General features: G+C 47.1%; 1 protein-coding gene across 4 annotated transcripts; it reads right to left on the bottom strand.

The window, feature by feature from the left end:
- Positions 1-486: 486 nt before the first annotated feature.
- Positions 487-11,092, bottom strand: gpr171 (G protein-coupled receptor 171). Of its 4 annotated transcripts, none has more exons than XM_014335865.2 (5): positions 10,853-11,092; positions 3,677-3,917; positions 2,340-2,549; positions 2,081-2,209; positions 487-1,911 (listed from the first exon to the last, which is right to left on the bottom strand). In XM_014335865.2, the coding sequence occupies exons 2-5, from the start codon at positions 3,842-3,844 to the stop codon at positions 1,384-1,386; spliced, it is 1,035 nt and encodes a 344-aa protein (XP_014191351.1). In that variant the 5' UTR covers positions 3,845-3,917; positions 10,853-11,092; the 3' UTR covers positions 487-1,383. The 4 variants fall into 4 exon arrangements, with proteins under 4 accessions (XP_014191351.1, XP_014191353.1, XP_005929450.1 ...); XM_014335867.2 differs by having other exon boundaries at positions 2,340-2,546; positions 10,853-11,089; XM_005929388.3 differs by lacking the exon at positions 10,853-11,092 and adding an exon at positions 9,133-10,518.
- Between the last annotated feature and the right edge of the window lie 282 nt (positions 11,093-11,374).

The raw sequence follows: 11,374 nt of genomic DNA, 5'->3' as shown, positions 1-11,374 counted from the left end.
CTTTGGAGATATTCAGTTGTCCTTCTGCTTCAAGGTAAAGTTGGGCAAATCGATATTATTGGCACTGGTATTGGTATCGGTTAACGTGAACATCATTTCCTGAAGCAAGATTAATATGAGTAAGTATGAGTGAAATAAGAAAAAGCACATGCCGTTCACTTTAATCACTAACTCGTTTGGTCCATTGTCATCATCTTCATCCTGAGACAGCATCACTCTGACCTGACCTCTGTGTGAGGTCAGTCACTCATCGCGGTGCTGATGCACGCTCAATCATCCAGGTAAGTAAATCCCAAAAGGTTGATTCTGTTCATCTGGACGTTTCAGTGGGAGAAACATTTTGTCATCATCAGGTGACGTCTTCAGTCTCAGCTGACTGCAGGTTTCCAACATTATAAACAGGACATTTGCACAATGACTGAAACCAGCAGCACTGAAGGAACGTGAGGGAAAGACCATCTCTGAATGGAGGAGGGGGCCTAAGGGTTCATCTGTCACCATCCTACAATGCTGTGATTGCAGCTTTTCCCCAACTCTCTGTGAATGGTACTCATGGTTACTGATCAGTGGTCATGAGAATTTGTATATTAATGATCATGAACTGACCTCCCGGCCCTTTGTTCATCAGTGCTGCAGGTTTCAGTCATTGTGCAAATGTCCTGTTTATAAGGTTGGAACCTGCAGTCAGCTGAGACTGAAGACGTCAGCTGATGATGATGAAACGTTTCTCCCACTGAAACCTCCAGATGAACAGACTCAACCTTTTGGGATCATCGTGGTGTTCGATTTCAGGATATGGCTATTGGCAAAAGACTTCTTCAATAAATGTTCCCAAGACACACTTTAAGTACATCGTCATCACAGTGTTTAGATTCTGCTTTCTGACCTGTTGTCATGACATTAAAAATGGTTTTTGTTGTGGTATTTAGCTTTAATAATTGTGTCCTCTGTTGAAAAGGACAAGCGGGATATCATAAGGTTCTATAAGGTGTTTCAGTTGAGGAGCACTGTGGTGAACCCTGGTTACTGCTGCCCTCTGCTGGTGACAGACGCTCACAGCACTTAAAAGGACCAATCGGGTTTGTTCTCTTTGTTTCATCTTTATGAATCAATAATAATATAAAGTTACAGTCTATGTAACAGCATCACAGAGTTTAATCATTTCACCTGTTAGTCTTCATTTTATTAACACCAGTCACACTGATAAAAACTGAACAGTGAGTAATAATCTATAAGTTTAATAAGTCAAGTTGAATCCTGTTGCACATGGAGGAGCATCTGTAAGTCTTTAGTCCATGTTTGTAGTCTTTCAAGAGAGCATTTAAGCTAACAGTTTCCAGTCATTGTGCTAAGCTAAGTACCATCCTGGAGGAGACGGTGTGGTTAGCATGCAGCCTCTTGCTGTGCAGAGGTTGCCGGCTGCATCATTTCCTCTGCCGCCTCCTCCTTTGCGTCTCTGATGGCGTGGTTTCCGAGGCAGGGAAACAGCTTTCTGATGGTGTGTCTGAACGGGGCGTTAAGGTAGAAGAAGATGAGCGGGTCGAAGCAGAGGTGGAGCACGCTCAGCAGCAGAGTGGACTCCTTCCCCAGAAACAGCCACTTGTTGGTTTCACAGTCTGTGATGAGTTTGGTCTGGGCCAGCGTGTACGGCGTGCGGACCACGTGGTAGGGGACGAAGCTGAATACATAGGCCAACGCCACAGCCGCCACGCTTGCCGCCACCCTCCTGGCGTTCGCCCAGAGTTTGGGGTCGCTGCGGCTGCGCAGGAGCTTTTTGACAGCCAGGGTGCTGGAGATGAGCATGGCGGCGGAGGCGTTGAGGAAGAGCGCCGTGCAAAGGAAGACCGTGAGAGCGTGCCAGTGAAGGCTGATGTCCTTCTTCAGAGAAGAGCAGCTGAGGTAGGTCTGCTCCTGCAGGAGCAACAGAAACACACCAGTCTGAGGCACAGTGTCACCTCCTTCTGCTCAGAGGACAAAACGTCTCCAATAGCCGCCGCCGGCCTGCATGGTGCACTTTAGACATGTGAATCGTGCACCTCCAACGGTCACAGAGGCTTTATTGTCAGGACTGTTGCCTTACCTTGACCTGTTTTATTGGCAGGGCCATGTTGGGCACCATGATGAGCAGCAGCAGCAGCCAGACGACCAGCGACAGCAGCCGGGCGAAGCCGACCTCCTGCAGCCGCAGAGAGCGCACAGTGTGGCATTCCTGCAGGAGGACACTCACATTTTTGTTTCTGATGTCTGAAAACGATTTCAATCTAAACACATAAGAAAGACCGCACGGTGCGTGGTGCCCACTAACCAGAGCGCTGCTTTTGAACATTTTTGGAGCGTACCTGCAGGTAGCGGTCTGTGATGATGAAGGCGAGGAAGGCGATGGATGCGTAGAGGCTGATGTAGATGGTGACGGCGCTGGCCTGGCAGTGGAACACCATGAGGTTCCACGGCGCCACCCCGAGGTCCTTCATGATCTTAAAGGGCAGCGCGAGCAGGAGCAGCAGGTCGGCCACCAGCAGGTTAATCAGGTAGATGCTGGCGCTCTTCTGCTGAGGGACACAAAAACATCTAAACATGGAAACGGACTCAGATCATCAGCTCTGCTACTACAGCCACCTGTGCTGCAGCTGCCTTAATACTATCTAACCAGGTGAGTTTAAAATAAACTTCATGCATTTGTTGTGAAGCAGTTCTGTTGGACCTTTGAACATGCAGGACTGTGGGGACTGACTCACTGTCGGAGCCTCCAGTGGACATTAGAGGAACTGCAGTTCGGGGGTAAATTAATAAATTCTAACAAATGAAATTTAAAATGACCAAAAGCTCTTTGAATTTGTCCAGAACCTGTAGTTTGGGTAAGGTAGGAGTACTTACCCCACACTGGGGTAAATGTGTGTTCATGGGTGTTTTTAAGGCTGTGCTGAAGCGTCTTAAGCCCCATTTTCATTAGTACCTAATCGGATCGACTTGGCAACCGTTCGCCACGGTTTCCAGGGTTTTCCATTAGGTCATAGTCCCTGCTCACCCAGGCAGGTACTAAAATGTGACATCATCAGACTGCGTGCCACATATTGGCCGGTCAGAAGCGCCACTTGATGAGTCATGAGAGCGTCTCACTCGCAAAAATGAAAACTGTCATTTTTTAAACTCGGCAACGAAGGAAAGCAGCAGGTTTATTCTTGCCTCGACGTCCTTTCTTGTAGCGTTCGTATCGCATGATTATGTCGCTGGCCACACAGATGTGTTGCTATGACGACAAGCACGCACACTGGGTTGTAATGGAAAACCGGTTGATCTGAGTAGGTACTGATGCAAAAGGGCTTTAAATCTGCCTTCTTTTTGTCCACATCTCCATCTGAGAGCTTTGAGCTCAGAGGAGTCAGAGGCTGATGGATGATTTCATTTTAAAGCTTCATTTTTAAAACCTCGACTTTCTAAATCTTCTTCTATGTCCGAGGAAAAGAGAAGCTTACAGTGAGTCACGGGGTCAGACAAATCCTCATTCCAGCTCATTTCACCATAACCGACCACAAATCCTCTCATCACTTCTTCTTCTCTTATCTAATACGTGCTCTTCAAGCACCTTTACACTGTCATGTGACACCTCGCCACAGGACATTCGCCTCACTTTTCACCTCGTGTGTGACCTCGGGTCATCTCGAGTCGTCCTGCCTACCTTGGCTCTGGGGCAGCGGATGAAGGCCCACACTGACACCAGATTTCCAGGCAGACTGATGATGAAGATGAGGATGTAGATGACTGTGAAGGGTCCCATCTGGTCGTTGACGATGCAGGGCTTCTCCTCCGGAGCGCCGCCGGTGCTGAGATTGGTGGCAGGAGTCATTGTGAGGTGGCGCTCGTCGGGAGGTGAAAGCAAAGAGGCTGCAGGGCTGCTCACGGCGGCATTCACTGTCGGCCTGAAAACAGGAAGAGGATCCACTCCAAAGATTAAACCACAAAATCTCATTTGTATTACAGCGTCGGATGAATTCATCTCGCTCTGTAGAAACGCAGAGAGATCGATCGAGCACACGTTAAAAATGCACAATCACATGTTTTTATCTGTCTGCACTGAAAGTGTTGCGGTCAGTTTAAACACACTGGTTTCATTTCTTTCCCAGCACCTGCAAAAAATGTTTTTATTTCATAAATTATTTCACATATTTGGCAGTGGATTCATGAGAAGCATGAAAAAGGGGCCAGTTTAGGTACAGGTGCATAGATGTGTAGGCAGGCATGAATGTGTTAAAGGGTCGGTGAGAAGGAAAGCGTGTAGGTTGACAGGGAAAAGTGGAAAGCTCTGGAGTAGGAGGGAAGCAAAGAAGAACCAGGAAGGTTTGAGGTGGGAAGGAGGTGCTGTAGCTGCTGGCACGAGCCAATGAGAGTTTATCCTTTTAAACTGTGAGAGGTCATCGGCCAAGCAGGGGGCGGGGCTCTGAGAGATCCCGGCGTACACAAGTGGTTCACTCAAACTGTTACATGCAAGTTTGCAAATCTGCAGCAGCTGTGACACACACACACACACACACACACACACACACACACACACACACACTTGTTTTCATATCTTAGTGACGACATCTAACTGACATAATGTTTTCCCTAGCTCACCCTAACCATCAAGAATGAATGCTAACCATAACCTAACTGTAACCCTGACACTAAAACCACACTTGAGTCTCAAACATGCCTTCAAACTTGTGGGGACGGGGTTTTGTCCCCATAAGGGCTGTTGGTTCCTCACAAAGATATGTAAACATGGTACACACACACACACACACACACACACACACACACACACACACACACACACACACACACACACACACACACACACACACACCCACACAACACACACACACACACACACACACACAAGAAACAGAGACAAACACATTGAAATCAGAGCAGCAGCACAGACACGTTTCTCTGCACAAACATTTACTCAACTTTAGAAGAATTTAAACAGCTGCTGCTGTAAACAGGACGTGCTGATCAGCCACACACAGTCTCATCTGATCTTAACTGACATGTGTCCGTGTCTGTGTCTGTGATGTGACTCTGTGTCTGTGATGTGTCTGATGTGACTCTGTGTCCGTGATGTGTCCGTGATGTGACTCTGTGTCCGTGATGTGTCTGTGATGTGACTCTGTGTCTGTGTCGTGATGTGACTCTGTGTCCGTGATGTGTCTGTGATGTGACTCTGTGTCCGTGATGTGTCTGTGATGTGACTCTGTGTCTGTGATGTGCTCTGTGTGTGATGTGACTCTGTGTCTGTGATGTGTTCTGTGATGTGACTCTGTGTCTGTGATGTGACTCTGTGTCTGTGATGTGACTCTGTGTGTGTCTGTGATGTGACTCTGTGTCGTGATGTGACTCTGTGTCCGTGATGTGATCGTCTGTGTCCGTGATGTGACTCTGTGTCTGTGATGTGTCTGTGATGTCTGTGATGTGACTCTGTGTCCGTGATGTGTCTGTGATGTGACTCTGTGTCTGTGATGTGTCCGTGATGTGACTCTGTGTCTGTGATGTGTCCGTGATGTGACTCTGTGTCGTGATGTGTCTGTGATGTGACTCTGTGTCCGTGATGTGACTCTGTGTCGTGATGTGTCTGTGATGTGACTCTGTGTCTGTGATGTGTCTGTGTCTGTGATGTGACTCTGTGTCTGTGATGTGTCTGTGATGTGACTCTGTGTCCGTGATGTGTCTGTGATGTGACTCTGTGTCGTGATGTGACTCTGTGTCGTGATGTGTCTGTGATGTGACTCTGTGTCGTGATGTGTCTGTGATGTGACTCTGTGTCTGTGATGTGACTCTGTGTCTGTGATGTGTCTGTGATGTGACTCTGTGTCTGTGATGTGTCTGTGATGTGACTCTGTGTCTGTGATGTGTCGTGATGTGACTCTGTGTCTGTGATGTGTCTGTGATGTGACTCTGTGTCGTGATGTGTCTGATGTGTCTGTGTCCGTGATGTGACTCTGTGTCCGTGATGTGACTCTGTGTCTGTGATGTGTCTGTGATGTGACTCTGTGTCCGTGATGTGTCTGTGATGTGACTCTGTGTCCGTGATGTGACTCTGTGTCGATGTGACTCTGTGTCTGTGATGTGTCTGTGATGTGACTCTGTGTCTGTGATGTGACTCTGTGTCCGTGATGTGACTCTGTGTCTGTGATGTGTCTGTGATGTGACTCTGTGTCTGTGATGTGACTCTGTGTCGTGATGTGACTCTGTGTCCGTGATGTGTCTGTGATGTGACTCTGTGTCTGTGATGTGACTCTGTGTCTGTGATGTGACTCGTCCGTGATGTGACTCTGTGTCTGTGATGTGTCTGTGATGTGACTCTGTGTCTGTGATGTGTCTTGATGTGACTCTGTGTTCTGTGATGTGTCTGTGATGTGACTCTGTGTCCGTGATGTGATCTGTGTCGTGATGTGACTCTGTGTCCGTGATGTGTCTGATGTGATCTGGTCTGTGATGTGACTCTGTGTCCGTTGTGATGTGTCTGTGATGTGACTCTGTGTCTGTGATGTGTCTGTGATGTGACTCTGTGTCTGTGATGTGTCTGTGATGTGACTCTGTGTCTGTGATGTGTCTGTGTCTGTGATGTGACTCTGTTTCTGTGATGTGTCTGTGATGTGACTCTGTGTCTGTGATGTGATCTGTGTCTGTGATGTGATTGTGCCGTGATGTGACTCTGTGTCTTGATGTGTCCGTGATGTGACCGTCGTGATGTGTCTGTGATGTGACTCTGTGTCTGTGATGTGTCTGTGATGTGATGTCTTATGATGTGTCTTGTGTCTTTGTGAGTTGATGTCTGTGATGTGATCTGTGTCGGTGTGTCTGTGATGTGATCTTGTCGTGATGTGTCTGTGATGTGACTCGGTCTTGATGTGACTCCTGTGAGTCTGGATCTTTGTGTCTTCTGTGATGTGACTCTGTGTCTGTGATGTGACTCGTGTCTGATGTGTCCGTGATGTGATTTGCATTCGTGTGCTCGTTCTGTGTGATGTGTCTGGTTGTGATGTGACTCTGTGTCTGTGATGTGTCTGTGATGTGATCGTTCCTGTGTCTGTGATGTGACTCTGTGTCGATGTGACTTGTGTCGTATGTGACTGTTGTGATTGTCTGTGATGTATGTCTGTGTGTGATTGTGTCTGTGATGTTCTGTGATGTGACTCTTGTGTCGAGTGACTCTGTGTCCGTGATGTGACTCTGTGTCCGTGATGTGTCTTGATGTGACTCTGTGTCGTGATGTGTCTGTGATGTGACGGTCTGTGTGCTGTCCGATGTCTGTGTCCGTGATGTGACTCTGTGTCTGTGATGTGTCTGTGATGTATCTGTGATGTGACTCTGTGTCTGTGATGTGACTCTGTGTCCGTGATGTGACTCTGTGTCTGTGATGTGTCTGTGATGTGACTCTGTGTCTGTGATGTGTCTGTGATGTGACTCTGTGTCCGTGATGTGACTGTGTCCGTGATGTGTCTGTGTCCGTGATGTGACTCTGTGTCTGTGATGTGTCTGTGATGTGTCTGTGATGTGTCTGTGTTCAGGGCACTTTCTCCCTTCAGTTAAACAGACTTGAAACAGGAGCTGACACAGAAACAGGTTTACAGCCGACGGCTTCAAACACTCAGCTGCACTAAATTTCCTCTCACGCTCACAGTGGAAATCCAGCACGCCTACAATCTCAAACTGACAGGTTTTTGTCAATAAGTTTTGAAATCAGAGGAATCATCATGAAGCGCCCTGTTTGAAGTTTGTTAGAGCGTCTGGTTTACCTCAGATCTCTCACCATCTAAACCCTGAAAATGAGCAACAGCTACTGAATCCTCCCGATGTGCCGACACAGCTGCTCCCAGCTGGTTTCAGGTCTTCTTCATCTTCTAACAAGCTCCCCTCAAACTTGTTATTTATGATGTTTGTAGATGTTTTCTTATCGTGAATAATTTTCTGTTATCTACATTATTATAAGCAGCCACAAACCAGATGAACTGCACATCTTATAGAACATTAAACCAAAAGTTCTGGTTTTGAGGTTCAATACATCAGCAGTTGTTGGCGGAGCATTTATGAATGTAACCGTCACGTAAACATAAAAAGGCTGAGAAGCTGCTTTCTATGTTTACATACGAGCCTCTGACCTCTGAGCATTTCTGCTTTTTCAGAAACAGCAGCGAGCTGTGGTAGAGCCCGAGGTGTGAGACGGGCACACGCTGACGTGCAGGATGTAAAATAAGCTCTGTGGTCGCAGCAAACCTGTGTGAAGCAGGAAGTCAGAGAAAAGAAAGCTCGCGATCACGGGAGCTCATTTTCATGTCGAAGAAACACAAACCGATGCAGATTCTGTGATGACAGCTGCAAACCATCAGCACGTATCCTGTCCTGGTGATAATCCTCTCAGAGAGAATCAGCAGGTAAGAAACATCCTGTAACGTCGAGTCAGGATCACAGATCTGCTGCATTTAAATGCAAAAACATTTCTTTTTGATCCCATCAAACCACCGAAGCTGAACTGAGCCAACCGCTGCGAGCTGCACACATGAAACAAGTTATTTCCACCTGCTTCTGCACAAAAAATCACATTTTAATTTTCACAAATCCGCCTTCCGTAATAAAACATCACTCGTGTCATATTTTGACTTCCAAAGAAGAGGACCGTTGGTCAGCCTGCTCACGTCCTTCAGTTTTCCTCACTCTGAAGGTGATTCTGTCCCAAAAACATTCACTTTCTGCTAACGCTTAGAGCGGGGCGTCCTCCCTCCACGGCGCTCGTTTCTTAACGGTAACTAGACGTTAGAAGTTAAAGTAGGGTGACCAAGCGTCCTCTTTTTTTGCACTTGTTGACTTCTTGACTTTCACCATTCATTAACGGCACAGAAAAAGCATCATTTAAATATGTTAAAATTTTCTTTAAACGAAGTTTATCAAAGTCCTTCATGACTGGGCCAAGTGTCCTTTTTCAAAATATGGTCACCCGAAGTTAAAGCCCGGCTGAAGCGGCTGAGCGTGGTGGTTGAAAGTGATGCTATCAGGAGGCCGCTGCTCGCTTCACGCCCCAAATCAAAATGGAGGATGCCAAAAAGCACCCCGGGGCGCTATGATGCCCCCAACACTCGCAGAAAGGTGTTTTACCTTAACAGTTGTTCCCATGAGGGCCTCATTCGTTCTGAAAGAGCTCCCCATAGGTGGAACAGGAAGTCCTCGAAGTTCTCAGCCCAAACCAGGAGAACGTGGCCTCCAACACGATCTGACTTCCTCTCTGTCTGTGGCTTCACCTGAACACTGGCTTTTGTTCAAGCCTCACAAACGCTGGTATTTTAATCAGACAGGAGGAGAGAGCGCTCGTCTTCAGGACTATTTTCAGCGGCGGATGAATCCACATTCTGTGAATATTTGTGGCAGGAGGACGACGCATGTGCACCCAAGTGAAAATAAACTGCGTTGCATTTTTCGTCCAAATAAGGAAAATAAAGCAGGAAAATTTAGACAAAGGAAATCATCTGTACTGAGTCACACAAACTGGGGAAAAATCAGCTTTACAGAAAGCGACACCGGGGGTTTAGCTTTCTTTGAAAATGAAGAGTCATCTAAAGGTCATGGCACTCAGACACCAGGGTTTGGGACTAGAATTTCCACCTGCAGCTGCAGTCGTATGATAAACACGCAGAGGAGGCAGAAATGTCCAAACCCGTGTCGAGACCGCAGAGACGAAGCGGTGAAAGCTGAAGGAGAGAACCACGAGTCTCAAGATGCATTTCAGCATGTGCCCAGGAACCTGCCGCTTTTGGATGCATTCAGTATTTTTATCCCCCGAACCTTAAAAAAGGAACAGCCTGTATATAAAAGAGGGACACCATAGTGTTTACACACTGGTTTTGTATCACAAACGGGGTGCGGCGGTCCAGTTCAGGGACTCCAGCGAGCCAAAGCGAAGGCCAGCAGACAGCTAGCAGCTACCTGCCAGTCAGAGAGGCCACAGCCCCAATTATGCAAACGTTAAGCCTTGAAACAATCAAACAAGTGAGTCACGTACAGCTGTTGTGAGGAAATTAGCTAAACCGTTTCTGTATCAGGCTGTAAACATGTTTTACCTCACTGCTCGAGCCTCTGCTGGATGTTAGAGGAACGCAGCTTTTGGTTCCTCATTTGTAATCCTTTAACACAGCGATATGAAATATTGAGGAGAGGTTAGAAAATAAACCTACACGCTGTGGAAGTTGTGAAAAGATTACCAAACTGTCACAGAGGTGACATTTCCTGTTCTAAATCAGTCAAACAACCCCAAAGACACACAAGCTCAGCACAAAAGGATGTAAAACCACCAGAGTGACACGAAAGCGACCACAGAGACGTGAAGTGATCAGACAGAAAACTACTGAAAGGAGACGACGAGACCCGAGGACGGGAGCAGGAAGAGAAAATGACTCTCAGATCACAGATCTCAACTCTGTTAGTTCATTATTTCACTCTGTGTGTGTGTGTGTGTGTGTGTGTGTGTGTGTGTGTGTGTGTGTGTGTGTGTGTAGTTTGTGTAGTGTAGTGTGTAGTAGTGTGTAGTAGTGTGTAGTAAGTGTGTAGTTAGTGTGTAGTAAGTGTGTAGTTAGTGTGTAGTTAGTGTGTAGTCAGTGTGTAGTTAGTGTGTAGTTAGTGTGTAAGTTGTGTGTGTGTGTGTGTGTGTGTGTGTGTGTGTGTGTGTAGTGCGTGTGTGTGTGTGTGTGTGTGTGTGTGTGTGTGTGTGTGTGTGTGTGTGTGTGTGTGTGTGAGAGAGAGTGTGCCGGTCATCCATTTCACATGGTCCCCCTTGAAACAGACATTCCCACACAGTCACGATTGTTTCCCCTTAAAAACAAACCTGAGTGAATCTTCAGCTCCTGCCTCGTCCCCTCCCGGGCTCTCGGACCGCGTGTTGGATCCCTAAGGGACTGAGCGGGCCCTCCGGCTTCTCTTCGGGTCCTCTGTGTGCGTTTGATTCGGTGTGTCAGTGCAGATCATGTGCTCGGAGCTGCGGAAGCTGCAGACAGATGGAAGGTGTTTTCCTGCCTGTTAGCAACACGCTGCTGCTGTCGTCAGTGTGACCACAAGCCCCGCCTCCCTGACACACACACACATATATGCATATTGAAGGCGTTTCCAGCAACTGAGTTGTGAGTAATGATTCTTTACAGATAAATTTAGAGACTTCTGGTTTATCTGGCTGATCGGCACTTATCAGCTTTTAGCAGAAGTGGGGAAAAAAGTTAAAGTCCACAGAAGAGAGGAAGGGGACGATGATGTCTCTTTAACAGTGAAAATGTCAGCTTTAGTGAAAGTAAAGAGTAACAAATGTGCTCTAAATAAACGGTTCGACGTCACAGCCCTGAGAGCAGAAATCCCC

Source organism: Haplochromis burtoni, unplaced genomic scaffold (genome assembly GCF_018398535.1).
Source record: "Haplochromis burtoni strain Fernald_Lab_line unplaced genomic scaffold, NCSU_Asbu1 Contig_123, whole genome shotgun sequence".
Lineage (NCBI taxonomy): Eukaryota > Metazoa > Chordata > Actinopteri > Cichliformes > Cichlidae > Haplochromis > Haplochromis burtoni.
Note: the sequence above shows the minus strand (reverse complement) of the source record. Positions and strands in the feature narration are given on the sequence as shown.